This window comes from Triticum urartu, chromosome 3A, assembly GCF_056163025.1.
Source record: "Triticum urartu cultivar PI428250 chromosome 3A, HENAU_Tu73, whole genome shotgun sequence".
NCBI classification, from domain to species: Eukaryota; Viridiplantae; Streptophyta; class Magnoliopsida; order Poales; family Poaceae; genus Triticum; species Triticum urartu.
Window position 1 is genome coordinate 632,014,912 of NC_141875.1, and position 18,160 is coordinate 632,033,071.

Sequence of the window (18,160 nt, forward strand, 5' to 3'; positions counted from 1 at the left end):
GTCGATGTCAACCACCCATAGCAAATGTGCAGATTAGACAGATTACATGCGTCAACTCTAGGAGGTTTGAATTCCCAGTCGGAGCACTAGCAGCAGCGCCTTCCCGCGTCCTCGCGAGCCACCGGGTAGCAGCCGCAGCACTCACGCAGACAGACAGGCATGCAGGTAGGTCCCTGAACGCCGACCGGTCCGGGTCGGCCCTCGCTTTACGCAGGGCAGGCTCCTCCTATAAATTGCACCCGTGCCCTCGGTACCCAGAGGCAGGCCAGGCACCCACCACCACCACCTCGCGCTCAGTCTCTGCAGATCACTCTGCACAAGATCGCATCTCTAGCGCGCAGAGTGCACTGCACTTACTGTGGTCTGGCCTCCTCTTAATAGTTCTCACCTGCACGCGTACCCTCTCTCTTCTCTTGGCAGCAGTTAAGCCTAGAGGGATGGCGGACAAGGTCGTGGCCACCTACTACTACCCGCCGATGGAGGTAGCCGCCGCCGAGCTCGGCCACACCGCCGGCTCCAAGCTCGACGACGATGGCCGCAACAAGCGCACCGGTACATAAAACCCCTGCCTCATCTCACTCATGGTGTACGTACAGATAGAGCTTACTTAATTGTGTTGGTTTCTCACTCTGACGTACGTACCGATGCCGATGTGTGCAGGCACGATGTGGACGGCGAGCTCGCACATCATCACGGCGGTGATCGGCTCCGGGGTGCTGTCGCTGGGCTGGGCCATCGCGCAGCTCGGCTGGGTGGCTGGCCCCGCTGTCATGCTCCTCTTCTCCCTCGTCACCTACTTCACCTCCTCGCTGCTCGCCGACTGCTACCGATCCGGCAACCAGAGCACCGGCAAGCGCAACTACACCTACATGGACGCCGTCAACGCCAACCTCAGCGGCGTCAAGGTCCAGATCTGCGGGATGCTGCAGTACGCCAACATCGTCGGGGTGGCCATCGGCTACACCATCGCCGCCTCCATCAGCATGCTGGCCATCAAGAGGGCAAACTGCTTCCACGGCAACGGCCACGCCGACCCCTGCAAGGTCTCCAGCGTGCCCTACATGATCATCTTTGGCGTGGCCCAGGTCTTCTTCTCCCAGATCCCCGACTTCGACCAGATCTCCTGGCTCTCCATGCTCGCCGCCGCCATGTCCTTCACCTACTCCTCCATCGGCCTCGGCCTCGGCATCGTCCAAGTCATAGGTAGGTGACTCTTATACACATTGATAAATCCACGAAAGCAAACCCTAGATCAGGTTGAGCAATGTGTTAACCAATGATGTCTGCATGCATGCAGCAAACGGAGGCGTGAAGGGTAGCCTGACTGGCATCAGCATCGGCACGGTGACGCCGATGCAGAAGGTGTGGCGCAGCACGCAGGCGTTCGGAGACATCGCATTCGCCTACTCCTACTCCCTCATCCTCATCGAGATCCAGGATACGATCCGGGCGCCGCCGCCGTCAGAGTCCACGGTCATGAAGCGCGCCACCATGGTCAGCGTCGCGGTGACCACGGTCTTCTACATGCTCTGCGGCTGCATGGGCTACGCGGCCTTCGGCGACGCAGCCCCGGGGAACCTCCTGACGGGGTTCGGCTTCTACGAGCCCTTCTGGCTCCTCGACGTGGCCAACGCCGCCATCGTCGTCCACCTCGTCGGCGCGTACCAGGTGTACTGCCAGCCCCTGTTTGCCTTCGTCGAGAAATGGGCGGCGAAGAGGTGGCCGGAGTCCACGTTCGTCACCGGTGAGGTCGAGGTCCCGCTCTTCAGGACGTACAAGGTGAACATGTTCCGGGCGACGTGGCGGACGGCGTTCGTGGCGACGACGACGGTGGTGTCCATGATGCTGCCCTTCTTCAACGACGTGGTGGGGTTCTTGGGTGCGCTGGGGTTCTGGCCGCTCACCGTCTACTTTCCCGTGGAGATGTACGTGGTGCAGAAGAAGGTGCCCAAGTGGAGCACGCAGTGGGTGTGCCTCCAGATGCTCAGCGTCGGATGCCTCGCCATCTCCCTCGCCGCCGCCGCGGGGTCCATCGCCGGCATCAAGTCCGACCTCAAGGTGTACCACCCATTCAAGACATAATTGACGTTTGACGATCGTGCACTCACAAACAATACATCAAGGTGTAGGATTCAAGGCAAAGAAGTTCTTGCCCTTCAAACAATTCAAAGAAGATACATCGTGGATGGAGTTGTACTACTTCATGAAATCATGCATGAGATCCATAGAAAAAAATTATTTGATGTTTCTTTATAGTAGTGATTTTTAAAATGTATGATATGATTAACTGGTCTTTAAAAAATTGTGTTAGAGAGAAAATGATTTCCTTTTTTTAACCCAATGCACCCGCAGGGTCAGATATATATATATGCACATACACTCACACCTATAAACGCACGCACACCCTATCTCTGTGAGCACCTCCGAGGGACTAAGTCGGCACATCATCTTAAGATTGACAAAGTCGCCACAAACACCCATAACTTGAACCCTAGTGGGCTGAGGATACCACTGTCCTCCTAACCATCCAACCACATGTTGGTTTGCGAGAAAAGGATTCCCTGATAGAGACATTAACTGGATGATGGAGATTGTAACCTCTAGCAAAGTAGTTGTAATGGCCAGGGCATCTCCAACGATGACCCCCCCCTCCCCCCCAACTGGACACCGCATCTGTCAATGGACCGGCGAGGGCCAGTCCGAGGACATTGGTACGTGAGCCAACCATCCAAAATTATCCCCTAAATGTCTATTAGTATGGGCAATTTGAAACTCAAATCCGTCCGATCACAACATGTGCGACGGATCACATCAGCCCCGGTCACAACCAAAAAGGGGCCACTATCCATAGTTTTTACATGCCTGATCACAAAAGAATATAAGTCCGGTAGTCCGTGCGAAAAAATGTATTTTCTGCCCTGTTGGACCGACAATCCGAGACTCCATGCTCAATCTGTCTTCGCCTCCGCCTCGGCTGCCTCCTTCTCTGCTTCCAACTCTTCCTTCTGGTGCTTCAACATCTTGAAATGGACGGCTTGCACGATCATCCTTCTGTCGCCATTTAAATCCTCCATCGTCATGGTCAACATCATCGTGTCCTCTGAAGCGGTTGCAATCTCAACCTTCTTCTCTTCGAGCAAGGCCTTCCTCTCTACGAGCTTGATCTTTTTCTCAGTCGACGCCATTAGCATGTTAAATCTCTCGACCTTTTTTCCTCCTTGACGTCGGAGTGCTTGAAGTATGCCTCCTCCTCCTTCGCCAAGGTGTCCTCGAATCTCTCTGTCAACTTGGCTGTTGACCCTTCTCGCTTTGCCTTCTTCTCCTCCCACTTCTATCCCCAGAATCCTGTTCTAACCTTTTAGGGCGGTTCTTTTGTTGGATCCACATGGGTTGTCTGTTAAATTTCAACCAACAATGCATGATAATGAAACTCTTTTCTCCAACTTACAAAATAAAACGTTGTCAATGACTATAAATGACCAATACAATGATGCATATCTGGCCAACAATGTGCATATCCGGCCAAATGTTCTAGACAACAATGCATATCCGGCCAAATGATGAACACACTTACTTGCTCAGAGATTTGCACATCACTTGTCCAACGTGTGATGAGTTGCCTCAAGTGACCGCAATACTTTGTGACGACCTCTTGGATGATGTACCATCAATGGTTGAGAGATTTTGCGCCACGGTTGTGGATGAGACCGTCGGAGTAGGGTTCGAAATGCTAGTGTTCATGGAACCAAGAGTGAATGTTAGCCCAAATGATGAGCCCTTTTGCTCTGTGCCATGGATCAGATCGATGCTAGTGGCCAACCATGCATCCATGATAACTTTTCCTCCCACATGTTCAAGCTTTCTCCTCTACCCTTCTTCTTTGGATCGGCAGCAAATTCATCTGAATCATCATCCTCGCCGTCCTCCTCCTGCTCCTGCTATCCGGTGGCCAAATCCTACTGCTATATGTTTGTGCCTAGCTAGGTGTACGTGTCGGACTGGATGTAGCTCGACTGCGTGCCCGACTGGGTGTACGTGTCGGTCTGGGTGTAGCCCGGCTGGGCATACGAGTCGGACTGGATGGGCTCTGAGTCATCGACCTCACCGTCCTCGCAGCAACCTCCTCTCCCAGCTCCAGTGCGGATCATGTCAAACAACTCCCTGTCCGTGTCGTTGTAACTTAGCTCGCTCGCTTTAGGCATACCAACGAACAGTGTGCGAGCACCCAGCTGCTCTAGTCTCGGCATCTGTGTCCGAACAAGCTGCAGCAATGCACACTTCAAGAAAAGCAGCGGCGCTGCGTTGACGTCCACGTAGTAAGGCACTTGAACCACGGCGGATGCCAGGGACTGCCTACTGAGCTGTGTGGTAGTGTAGAAGTATGTAGCCTTGTAATGCTCCGGCCAGGGAAGCATCTACACGGTCGGTGATGGTAGCAGGACCTCACGTCTTAGACTTTGCCCTGCACCGCTTCTGTCGCGTACATGTCCATTTCCACAAGCACAACCTTCGCCTCCGCTGGCCTTTTGTGTTGAGAATCGTTGCATGAAAAACAAAAAAAATTCTACGCACATGCAATGATCTATACATGGAGATGCATAGCAACGAGGGGGAGAGTGTGTCTATGTACCCTCGTAGACCGTAAGCGGAAGCGTTTCACAACTCGGTTGATGTAGTCGAACTTTCTTCGCATTCCACCGATTGAGTACCGAACGTACGGCACCAATGAGTTCTGCACACGTTCATCTCGGTGACGTCCCTCACCTTCTTGATCCAGCAAGGTGTCGAGGTAGTAGATGAGTTCCGTTAGCACGATGGCATGGTGATGGTGAAGTGATCTGCGCAGGGCTTCACCTAAGCACTACAAAGATATGACCGTGGGAGTAAACGGTGTAGGGGGGCGCCGCACACGGCTAACAATTGATGTTATGTGTTCTAGGCGCCCATATATATAGGTGGGAGGGGTAGGGGAGGCATCCAAGGAGGCGCCCAAGTAGGCCGAATCCTACTTGGGGCCTTCCTATGTCCCCCTCCTTATCTGCCGGAGGGGGAAGGAAAGAGGAGGGAGGAGGGAAGGAAGGGGGAAGCCGAAACCCTCCCCTTTCCTTCTCCCTTCCCCTCCTTCCTTCTCCTCTGGTTCGACCCATATGGGGTGTGCACCAGCCCTTGGAGGCTGGTGCTTTTCTCCTGTTGGCCCATTAGGCCCACGTCTTTTACCGGGGTTGCCCGGAACCCCTTCCGGTGACCCCATATGTACCCAGCACCCTCCGGAACACTTCCGGTGTCCGAATACTATCGTCCTATATATCAATCTTTTCCTCTCGGCCATTTTGATACTCCTCGTCATGTCTGTGATCTAATCCAGGACTCCGAACAACATTCGGTCACTAAATCACATAACTCATATAATACAATATCGTCATCAAACGTTGGAACCTGGATGCTCATATTGGCTCCTACATATTTGCTACCTCTTGAGCACTTGCGTTGGTTTTCCCTTTAAGAGGAAAGGGTGGTGCAGCAAAGTAGCGCAAGTATTTCCCTCAGTTTTTGAGAACCAAGGTATCAATCCAGTAGGAGGCTACGCGCGAGTCCCTTGCACCTACACAAAACAAATAAATCCTCGCAACCAACGCGATAAGGGGTTGTCAATCCCTACACGGTCACTTACGAGAGTGAGATCTGATAGATATGATAAGATAATATTTTTGGTATTTTTATGATAAAGATGCAAAGTAAAATAAAAGCAAAGTAAAAAAGTAAAGGAAATAACTAAGTGTTGGAAGATTAATATGACGAAGATAGACCCAGGGGCCATAGGTTTCACTAGTGGCTTCTCTCAAGAGCATAAGTATTTTACGGTGGGTGAACAAATTACTGTTGAGCAATTGACAGAATTGAGCATAGTTATGAGAATATCTAGGTATGATCATGTATATAGGCATCACGTCTGAGACAAGTAGACCGACTCCTGCCTGCATCTACTACTATTACTCCACACATCGACCGCTATCCAGCATGCATCTAGAGTATTAAGCTCATAAGAACAGAGTAACGCTTTAAGCAAGATGACATGATGTAGAGGGACAAACTCATGCAATATGATGAAAACCCCATCTTGTTATCCTCAATGGCAACAATACAATACGTGCCTTGCTGCCCCTACTGTCACTGGGAAAGGACACCTCAAGATTGAACCCAAAGCTAAGCACTTCTCCCATTGCAAGAAAGATCAATCTAGTAGGCCAAACCAAACTGATAATTCGAGGAGACTTGCAAAGTTAACCAATCATACATAAAAGAATTCAGAGAAGATTCAAATATTGTTCATAGATAAACTTGATCATAAACCCAGAATTCATCGGGCTCAACAAACACACCGCAAAAGAAGATTACATCGAATAGATCTCCACAAGAGAGGGGGGAACTTTGTATTGAGATCCAAAAAGAGAGAAGAAGTCATGTATCTAATAACTATGGACCCGAAGGTCTGAGGTAAACTACTCACACTTCATCGAAGAGGCTATGGTGTTGATGTAGAAGCCCTCCGTGATCGATTCCCCCTCCAGCGGAGCTCCGGAAGAGGCCCCAAGATGGGATCTCGTGGATACAGAAAGTTACGGCGATGGAATTAGGGTTTTGGCTCCGTATCTGATCATTTGGGGGTACGTAGGTATATATAGGAGGAAGGAGTACGTCGGTGGAGCAACAGGGGGGCCACGAGGGTGGAGGGCGCGCCTGGGGGGTAGGCGCCCCCCTACCTTGTGGCTTCCCTATTGGTTGCTTGACGTAGGGTCCGAGTCTCCTGGATCTTGTTCGCTCCGAAAATCACGTTCCCGAAGGTTTCATTCCGTTTGGACTCCGTTTGATATTCCTTTTCTTTGAAACCCTAAAATAGGCAAAAAAACAACAATTCTGGGCTGGGCCTCCGGTTAATAGGTTAGTCCCAAAAATAATATAAAAGTGAATAATAAAGCCCAATAATGTCCAAAACAGAAGATAATATAGCATGGAGCAATCAAAAATTATAGACACGTTGGAGACGTATCAAGCATCCCAAGCTTAATTCCTGCTCGTCCTCGAGTAGGTAAATGATAAAATAGAATTTTTGATGTGGAATGCTACTTGGCATAATTTTAATGTAATTCTTCTTAATTGTGGTATGAATATTCAGATCCGAAAGATTCAAGACAAAAGTTTAATATTGACATAGAAATAATAATACTTCAAGCATATTAACTAAGCAATTGTGTCTCTTCAAAATAACATGGCCAAAGAAAGTTATCCCTACAAAATCATATAGTCTGGCTATGCTCTATCTTCACCACACAAAGTATTTAAATCATGCACAACCCCGATGACAAGCCAAGCAATTGTTTCATACTTTTGACATTCTCAAACTTTTTCAATCTTCACGCAATACATGAGCGTGAGCCATGGACATAGCACTTTAGGTGGAATAGAATGGTGGTTGTGGAGGAGATAAAAGGGAGAAGATAGTCTCACATCAACTAGGCGTATCAACGGGCTATGGAGATGCCCATCAATAGATATCAATGTGAGTGAGTAGGGATTGCCATGCAACGGATGCACTAGAGCTATAAGTATATGAAAGCTCAAAAAGAAACTAAGTGGGTGTGTGATACGTCTCCAACGTATCTATAATTTTTGATTGCTCCATGCTATATTATCTACTGCTTTGGACATTATTGGGCTTTATTATCCACTTTTATATTATTTTTGGGACTAACCTATTAACCGGAGGCCCAGCCCAGAATTGTTGTTTTTTGCCTATTTTAGGGTTTCAAAGAAAAGGAATATCAAATGGAGTCCAAACAGAATGAAACCTTCGGGAACGTGATTTTCTCAACGAATAAGACTAGAGAGACTTGGACCCTACGTCAAGAAAGGAAACAGGAGGCCACGAGGTAGGGGGGCGCGCCCACCCCTACCAGGCACGCCCTCCACCCTCATAGGCCCCATGTTGCTCCACCGACGTACTCCTTCCTCGCTCCACCGACGTACTCCTTCCTCCTATATATATCCACGTACCCCCAAACGATCAGATACAGAGCCAAAAACCAAATTCCACCTGTGCAACTTTCTGTATCCACGAGATCCCATCTTGGGGCCTGTTCCGGAGCTCCGTCGGAGGGGGCATCGATCACGGAGGGCTTCCACATCAACACCATAGCCCCTCCGATGAAATGTGAGTAGTTTACCTCAGACCTACGGGTCCATAGTTAGTAGCTATATGGCTTCTTCTCTCTTTTTGGATCTCAATACAATGTTCTCCCCCTCTCTTGTGGAGAACCATTTGATGTAATCTTCTTTTTGCGGTGTGCTTGTTGAGACCGATGAATTGTGGGTTTATGATCAAGTCTATCTATGAATAATATTTGAATCTTCTTTGAATTCTTTTATGTATGATTGGTTATCTTTGCAAGTCTCTTCGAATTATCAGTTTGGGTTGGCCTACTAGATTGATCTTTCTTGCAATGGGAGAAGTGCTTAGCTTTGGCTTCAATCTTGCGGTGTCCTTTCCCGGTGACAGTAAGGGCAGCAAGGCACGTATTGTATTGTTGCCATCGAGGATAACAAGATGGGGTTTTCTTCATATTGCATGAGTCTATCCCTCTACATCATGTCATCTTGCTTAAGGCGTTACTCTGTTTTTAACTTAATACTCTAGATGCATGCTGGATAGCGGTCGATGAGTGGAGTAATAGTAGTAGATGCAGGCAGGAGTCGGTCTACTTTTCTCGGACGTGATGCCTATATACATGATTATACCTAGATATTCTCATAACTATGCTCAATTCTGTCAATTGCTCAACAGTAATTTGTTCACCCATCGTAAAATACTTATGCTCTTGAGAGAAGCCACTAGTGAAACCTATGGCCCCTGGGTCTATCTTCATCATATTAATCTTCCAACACTTAGTTATTTCCTTTACTTTTTACTTTGCTTTTATTTTACTGTGCATCTTTATCATAAAAATACCAAAAATATTATCTTATCATATCTATCAGATCTCACTCTCGTAAGTGACCGTGTAGGGATTGACAACCCCTTATCACGTTGGTTGCGAGGATTTATTTGTTTTGTGTAGGTGCAAGGGACTCACGCGTAGCCTCCTACTAGATTGATACCTTGGTTCTGAAAAACTGAGGGAAATACTTACGCTACTTTGCTGCACCACCCTTTCCTCTTCAAGGGAAAACCAACGCAAGTGCTCAAGAGGTAGCAAGAAGGATTTCTAGCGCCGTTGCCGGGGAGGTCTGCGCAAAAGTCAACATACCAAGTACCCATCACAAACCCTTATCTCCCGCATTACATTATTTGCCATTTGCCTCTCGTTTTCCTCTCCCCCATTTCACCCTTGCCGTTTTATTCGCCCTCTCTCTCTCTATCCTCCCTCGCTTTCTCTATTTGCCTCTTTTTGCCCGTTTCTCGTTTGGTTGTGTGTTGGATTGCTTGCTTGTCACGATGGCTCAAGATAACACTAAATTGTGTGAATTTACCAATACCAGCAACAATGATTTTATTAGCACTCCGATTGCTCCTCTTACCGATGTTGAATCTTGTGAAATTAATGCTGCATTGCTGAATCTTATCATTAAAGATCCGTTTTCCGGCCTTCCTAGTGAAGATGTCGCTACCCATCTAAATAGCTTCGTTGATTTGTGTGATATGCAAAAGAAGAAAGATGTGGACAATGATATTGTTAAATTGAATCTATTTCCTTTTTTCCTTAGAGATCATCCTAAAGCTTGGTTTTCGCCTTTGCCTAAAAATAGTATTGATTCTTGGAATAAGTGCAAAGATGCTTTTATTTGTAAGTATTTTCCTCCCGCTAAGATTATCTCTCTTAGAAACTATATTATGAATTTTAAGCAACTTGATCATGAACATGTTGCACAAGATTGGGAGATGATGAAATTAATGATACGTAATTGCCCAACACATGGTTTGAATTTGTGGATGATTATACAAAAATTTTATGCCAAATTGAATTTTGCTTCTAGAAATCTTTTAGATTCGGCCGCAGGAGGCACTTTTATGGAAATCACTTTAGGAGAAGCTACTAAAATCCTAGATAATATTATGGGTAATTATTCTCAACGGCACATTGAAAGATCTACTAATAAGAAAGTGCATGCGATAGAAGAAATTCATGTTTTGAGTGGAAAGATGGATGAACTTATGAAATTATTTGCTAATAAAAGTGTTTCTTCTGATCCTAATGATATGCCTTTTTCTACTTTGATTGAGAATAATAATGAATCTATGGATGTGAATTTTGTTTGTAGGAACAATATTGGTAACAATGCGTATAGAGGAAACTTTAATCCTAGGCCTTATCCTAGTAATTCCTCTAATAATTATGGTAATTCCTACAACAATTCTTATGGAAATTATAATAAGATTCCCCCTGATTTTGAATCCAATGTTAAAGAATTTATTACTTCGCAAAAGAATTTTAATGCCTTGATTGAAGAAAAATTGCTTAAGATTGATGAGTTGGCTAGGAACGTTGATAGAATTTCTCTTGATGTTGATTCTTTGAAACTTAGATCTATTCCTCCTAAGCATGATATCAATGAGTCTCTCAAAGCCATGAGAATTTCCATTGATGAGCGCAAAGAAAGAACCGCTAGGATGCGTGCTAAGAAAGATTCCTTTATAAGAGCATGTTCTTCTAGTTTCCATGATAATAAAGATGAAGATCTAAAAGTTATTGATGTGTCCCCTATTAAATATTTGTTTTGCAATATGAATCTTGGTAATGATGGGACTGAATATGATCCACCTTTACCTAGAAGACGTTCCAAAAATTCGGAGTTTGTAGATCTTGATGCTAAATTTGATAAAAGTGGGATCGAAGAGATCAGAACTCTAGATGTTAATGAACCCACTATTTTGGATTTCAAGAAATTTAATTATGATAATTGCACTTTGATATATTGTATTCCCTTGTTGCAATCCATGCTAAATTCTCCTCATGCTTATAGTCAAAATAAAGCTTTTACCAAACATATCGTTGATGCTTTGATGCAATCTTATGAAGAAAAACTTGAGTTGGAAGTTTCTATCCCTAGAAAACTTTATGATGAGTGGGAACCAAATATTAAAATTAAAATTAAAGATCATGAATGCTATGCTTTGTGTGATTTGGGTGCTAGTGTTTCCACGATTCCAAAGACTTTGTGTGATTTGTTAGGTTTCCGTGATTTTGATGATTGGTCTTTAAACTTGCACCTTGCGGATTCCACTATTAAGAAACCTATGGAAAGAATTAATGATGTCCTTAATGTTGCAAATAGGAATTATGTGCCCGTAGATTTTATCGTTCTTGATATAGATTGCAGTCCTTCATGTCCTATTATTCTTGGTAGACCTTTCCTTAGAACGATTGGTGCAATTATTGATATGAAGGAAGGAAATATTAGATTCCAATTTCCGTTAAAGAAAGGCATGGAACATTTTCCTAGAAATAAAATTAAATTACCTTATGAATCTATTATGAGAGCCACTTATGGATTGCCTACCAAAGATGGCAATACCTAGATCTATCCTTGCTTTTTATGCCTAGCTAGGGGGGTTAAACGATAGCGCTTGTTGGGAGGCAACCCAATTTTATTTTTTAATCCTTGCCTTTTGCTCCTGTTTAGTAATAAATAATTTATCTAGCATCTGCCTTGGTTGTGTTTTTTTGTGTTCAATTAGTGTTTGTGCCAAGTAGAACCGTTGGGAAGACTCGGGGAAAGTCTTGTTAATCTTGCTGTAAAAAACAGAAACTTTAGCGCTCACGAGAACTGCTGCCATTTTTATTTCGAAAGTGATATTTAGTTAATTATTTTTGCAGATGATTAATAGATAAATTCCTCACGTCCAGAAATTTATTTTAGAATTTTTGGGGTTCCAGATCTTGCGCTAGCTACAGATTACTACAGACTGTTCTGTTTTTGACAGATTGTGTTTTTCGTGTGTTGTTTGCTTATTTTGCTGAATCTATGGCTAGTAAAATAGTTTATAAACCATAGATAAGTTGGAATACAGTAGGTTTAACACCAATATAAATAAATAATGAGTTCATTACAGTACCCTGAAGTGGTGTTTTGTTTTCTTTCGCTAACGGAGCTCACGAGATTTTCTAATTTAAGTTTTGTGTTGTGAAGTTTTCAAGTTTTGGGTAAAGATTTGATGGATTATGGAACAAGGAGTGGCAAGAGCCTAATATTGGGGATTCCCATGGCACCCCCAAGATAATCTAAGGACACCTAAAATCCAAAGCTTGGGGATGCCCCGGAAGGCATCCCCTCTTTCGTCTACTTCTATCGGTAACTTTACTTGGAGCTATATTTTTATTCACTACATGATATGTGTTTTGCTTGGAGCGTCTTGTATGATTTGAGTCTTTGCTTTTTAGTTTACCACAATCATCTTTGCTGTACACACCTTTTGAGAGAGACACACATGATTCGGAAATTATTAGAATACTCTATGTGCTTCACTTATATCTTTTGAGTTATATAGTTTTGCTCTAGTACTTCCCTTATATCTTTTAGAGCACGGTGGTGGATTTGTTTTATAGAAACTATTGATCTCTCATGATTCACTTAGATTATTTTGAGAGTCTTAAATAGCATGGTAATTTTCTTAAATAATCCTAATGTGCTAGGTATTCAAGATTAGTAAAAACTTTCTTATGAGTGTGTTGAATACTAAGAGAAGTTTGATGCTTGATGATTGTTTTGAGATATGGAGATGGTGATATTAGAGTCATGCTAGTTGAGTAGTTGTGAATTTGAGAAATACTTGTGTTAAATTTTTGATTCCCATAGCATGCACGTATGGTGAACCGTTATGTGATGAAGTCGGAGCATGATTTATTTATTGATTGTCTTCCTTATGAGTGGTGGTCGGGGACGAGCGATGGTCTTTTCCTACCAATCTATCCCCCAAGGAGCATGCGCGTAATACTTTGCTTTGATAACTTGTAGATTTTTGCAATAAGTATATGAGTTCTTTATGACTAATGTTGAGTCCATGGATCATACGCACTCTCACCCTTCCACCATTGCTAGCCTCTCTAATACCGTGCACCTTTCGCCGGTATCGTACACCCACCATATACCTTCCTAAAAACAGCCACCATACCTACCTATCATGGCATTTCCATAGCCATTCCGAGATATATTGCCATGCAACTTTCCACCGTTCCGTTTACTATGACACGCTCCATCATTGTCATATTGCTTTGCATGATCATGTAGTTGACATTGTAATTGTGGCAAAGCGACCATTCATAATTCTTTCATACATGTCACTCTTGAGTCATTGCTTATCCCGGTACACCACCGGAGGCGTTAATATAGAGTCATATCTTGTTCTAAGTATCGAGTTGTAATTCTTGAGTTGTAAGAAAATAAAAGTGTGATGATCATCATTATTAGAGCATTGTCCCAAGTGAGGAAAGGATGATGGAGACTATGATTCCCCCATAAGTCGGGATGAGACTCTGAATGAAAAAAAGAGGCCATAAAAAGGAGAAAAGGCCCAAATAAAAAAATGATAGAAAAAGAGAGAAGGGACAATGCTACTATCCTTTTACCACACTTGTGCTTCGAAGTAGCACCATGATCTTCATGATAGAGAGTCTCCTTTGTTATCATTTTCATATACTAGTGGGAATTTTTCATTATAGAACTTGGCTTGTATATTCCAATGATGGGCTTCCTCAAATGCCCTAGGTCTTTGTGAGCAAGCAAGTTGGATGCACACGGCTACCTCTTGAGCACTGCGTTGGTTTTCCCCGAAGAGGAAGGGATGATGCAGCAAAGTAGCATAAGTATTTCCCTCAGTTTTTGAGAACCAAGGTATCAATCTAGTAGGAGGCTACGCGCGACTCCCTCGTACCTGCACAAAACAAATAAATCCTCGCAACCAACGCAAATAGGGGTTGTCAGTCCCTATAAGGCCACTTACGAGAGTGAGATCTGATAGATATGATAAGATAAGATTTTTGGTATTTTTATGATAAAAGATGCAAAGTAAAATAAAGGAAAAGTAAATAGCAAAGGAAATAACTAAGTAGTAGGAGATCAATATGATAAATATAGACCCGGGGGCCATAGGTTTCACTAATGGCTTCTCTCAAGAGCATAAGTATTCTACGGTGGGTGAACAAATTACTGTCGAGCAATTGACAGAATTGAGCATAGTTATGAGAATATCTAGGTATGATCATGTATATAGGCATCACGTCCGAGACAAGTAGACCGACTCCTACCTGCATCTACTACTATTACTCCAGTCATCGACCGCTATCCAGCATGCATCTAGAGTATTAAGTTACAAACAGAGTTACGCCTTAAGCAAGATGACATGATGTAGAGGGATAGACTCATGCAATATGAAGAAAATCCCATCTTGTTATCCTCGATGGCAACAATACAATACATGCCTTGCTGCCCTTACTGTCACCGGGAAAGGACACCGCAAGATTGAACCCAAAGCTAAGCACTTCTCCCATTGCAAGAAAGATCAATCTAGTAGGCCAAACCAAACTGATAATTTGAAGAGACTTGCAAAGATAACCAATAATACGTAAAATAATTCAGAGAAGATTCAAATATTATTCATAGATAGACTTGATCATAAACCCACAATTCGTCGGTCTCAACAAACACACCGCAAAAAGAAGATTACATCGAATGGTTCTCCACAAGAGATGGGGAGAACATTATATTGAGATCCAAAAAGAGAGAAGAAGCCATCTAGCTACTAACTATGGACCCATAGGTCTGAGGTAAACTACTGACACTTCATCGGAGGGCTATGGTGTTGATGTGGAAGCCCTCCGTGATCGATGCCCCCTCCGATGGAGCTCCGGAATAGGCCCCAAGATGGGATCTCGTGGATAGAGAAAGTTGCGGCGGTGGAATTAGGTTTTTGGCTCCGTATCTGATTGTTTTGGGGCACGTGGATACATATAGGAGGAAGGAGTACGTCGGTGGAGCAACAGGGGGGCCATGAGGGTGGAGGGCGCACCTGGTAGGGGTGGGCGCACCCCCCTACCTCGTGGCCTCCTGTTTCCTTTCTTGGCGTAGGGTCCAAGTCTCTCTGGTCTTATTCGTTGAGAAAATCACGTTCCCGAAGGTTTCATTCCGTTTGGACTCGTTTGATATTCCTTTTCTTCAAAACCCTAAAACAGGCAAAAAACATCAATTCTGGGCTGGGCCTCCGGTTAATAGGTTAGTCCCAAAAATAATGTAAAAGTGGATAATAAAGCCCAATAATGTCCAAAATAGTAGATAATATAGCATGGAGCGATAAAAAATGATAGATACGTTGGAGACGTATCAAGCATCCCCAAGCTTAATTGTTGCTCGTCCTTGAGTAGGTAAATGATAAAAACAGAATTTTTGATGCGGAGTGCTACTTGGCATAATTTTAATGTAATTCTTCTTAATTGTGGTATGAATATTCTGATCCGAAAGATTCAAGACAAAAGTTCATATTGACATAAAAATAATAATACTTCAAGCATACTAACAAGGCAATTATGTCTTCTCAAAATAACATGGCTAAAGAAAGTTATCCCTACAAAATCATATAGTCTGGCTATGCTCTATCTTCACCACACAAAATATTTAAATTATGCACAACCCCGATGACAAGCCAAGCAATTGTTTCATACTTTTGACATTCTCAAAACTTTTTCAATCTTCACGCAATACATGAGCGTGAGCCATGGATATAGCACTATAGGTGGAATAGAGTGGTGGTTGTGGAGAAGACAAAAAGGGAAGATAGTATCACATCAACTAGGCATATCAACGGGCTATGGAGATGCCCATCAATAGATATCAATGTGAGTGAGTAGGGATTGCCATGCAACGGATGCACTAGAGATATAAGTATATGAAAGCTCAAAAGGAAACTAAATGGGGGTGCATCCAACTTTCTTGCTCATGAAGACCTAGGGGAATTTGAGGAAGCTCATCATTGGAATATACAAGCCAAGTTCTATAATGAAAGATTCCCACTATTATATGAAAGTGATAACATGAGAGACTCTCTACTATGAATATCATGGTGCTACTTTGAAGCACAAGTGTGGTAAAAGGATAGTAACATTGTCCCTTCTCTCTTTTTCTCTCATTTTTTTATTTGGGCCTTTTCTCTCTTTTTATAGCCTCTTTTTTTATTTGGGCTTCTTTGGCCTCTTTTATTTTTCGTCCGGAGTCTCATCCCGACTTGTGGGGGAATCATAGTCTCCATCATCCTTTCCTCACTAGGACAATGCTCTAATAATGATGATCATCACACTTTTATTTTTCTTACAACTCAACAATTACAACTCGATACTTGGAACAAAATATGACTCTATGTGAATGCCTCCGGCGGTGTACCGGATATGCAATATGACAATGATGGAGTGTGTCATAATAAACGGAAAGGTGGAAAGTTGCATGGCAATATATCTCGGAATGGCTATGGAAATGCCATAATAGGTAGGTATGGTGGCTATTTTGAGGAAGGTATATGGTGGGTGTATGATACCGGCGAAAGGTGAGCGGTATTAGAGAGGCTAGCAAAGGTGGAAGGGTGAGAGTGCGTATAATCCATGGACTCAACATTAGTCATAAAGAACTCATATACTTATTGCAAAAATCTACAAGTTATCAAAGCAAAGTATTATGCGCATGCTCCTAGGGGGGTAGATTGCTAGGAAAAGACCATCGCTCGTCCCGGACCGCCACTCATAAGGAAGACAATCAATAAATAAATCATGCTCCGACTTCATCACATAACAGTTCACCATACGTGCATGCTACGGGAATCGCAAACTTCAACACAAGTATTTCTCAAATTCACAACTACTCAACTAGCATGACTTGAATATCACTATCTTTATATCTCAAAACAATTATCAAGTATCAAACTTATCATAGTATTCAACACACTCATAAGAAAGTTTTATTATTAATCTTGTATACCAAGCATATTAGGATTTTAAGCAAATTACCATGCTATTAAGACTCTCAAAATAATCTAAGTGAAGCATGAGAGATCAATAGTTTCTATAAAACAAATCCAGCACCGTGCTCTAAAAGATATAAGTGAAGCACTAGAGCAAAATTATATAACTCAAAAGATATAAGCGAAGCACATAGAGTATTCTAACAAATTTCAAATCATGTATGACTCTCGCAAAAGGTGTGTACAGCAAGTATGATTGTAGTAAACTCACAAGAAAAGACTCAAATCATACAAGACGCTCCAAGCAAAACACATATCATGTGGTAAATAAAAATATATCTCCAATTAAAGTTACCGATAGAAGTAGACGAAAGAGGGGATGCCTTCTGGGGCATCCCCAAGATTTGGCTTTTAGGTGTCCTTAGATTATCTTGGGGGTGCCATGGGCATCCCCAAGCTTAGTCTCTTGCCACTCCTTGTTCCATAATCCATCAAATCTTTACCCAAAACTTGAAAACTTCACAACACAAAACTTAAAGTAGAAAATCTCGTGAGCTCCGTTAGCGAAAGAAAACAAAAGACCACTTCAAGGTACTGTAATTAACTCATTCTTTATTTATATTGGTCTTACCTACTGTATTCCAACTTCTCTATGGTTTATAAACTATTTTACTAGCCATAGATTCATCAAAATAAGCAAACAACACAAGAAAAACAGAATCTGTCAAAAACAGAACAGTGTGTAGTAATCTGTATCTAGCGCAAGATCTGAAACCCCAAAAATTCTAAAATAAATTGCTGGACGTGAGGAATTTATCTATTAATCATCTGAAAAAAGAATTAACTAAATAGCACTTTCCAAATAAAAACGACAGCAGTTCTCATGAGCGCTAAAGTTTCTTTTTTTTACAGCAAGTTCAACAAGACTTTCCCCAAGTCTTCCCAACGGTTCTACTTGGCACAAACACTAATTAAACACAAAAAACACAACCAAAACAGAGGCTAGATAAATTATTTATTACTAAACAGGAGCAAAAAGCAATGAATAAAAATAAAATTGGGTTGCCTCCCAACAAGCGCTATCGTTTAACGCCCCTAGCTAGGCATAACAAGCAAGAATAGATCTATGTATTGCCATAATAGTAAGATAGATTATTAAAAATCATT

General features: G+C 43.1%; 1 protein-coding gene across 1 annotated transcript; it reads left to right on the forward strand.

Annotated features, from left to right (window-relative positions):
- The first annotated feature begins 267 nt into the window (after positions 1-267).
- LOC125545644 (amino acid permease 3-like) lies at positions 268-2,248 on the forward strand. Its single transcript, XM_048709661.2, has 3 exons — positions 268-552; positions 661-1,203; positions 1,298-2,248. Exons 1-3 carry the CDS (start codon positions 438-440, stop codon positions 2,080-2,082), a joined length of 1,443 nt encoding a protein of 480 aa, XP_048565618.1. The 5' UTR covers positions 268-437; the 3' UTR covers positions 2,083-2,248.
- The last annotated feature ends 15,912 nt before the right edge of the window (positions 2,249-18,160 follow it).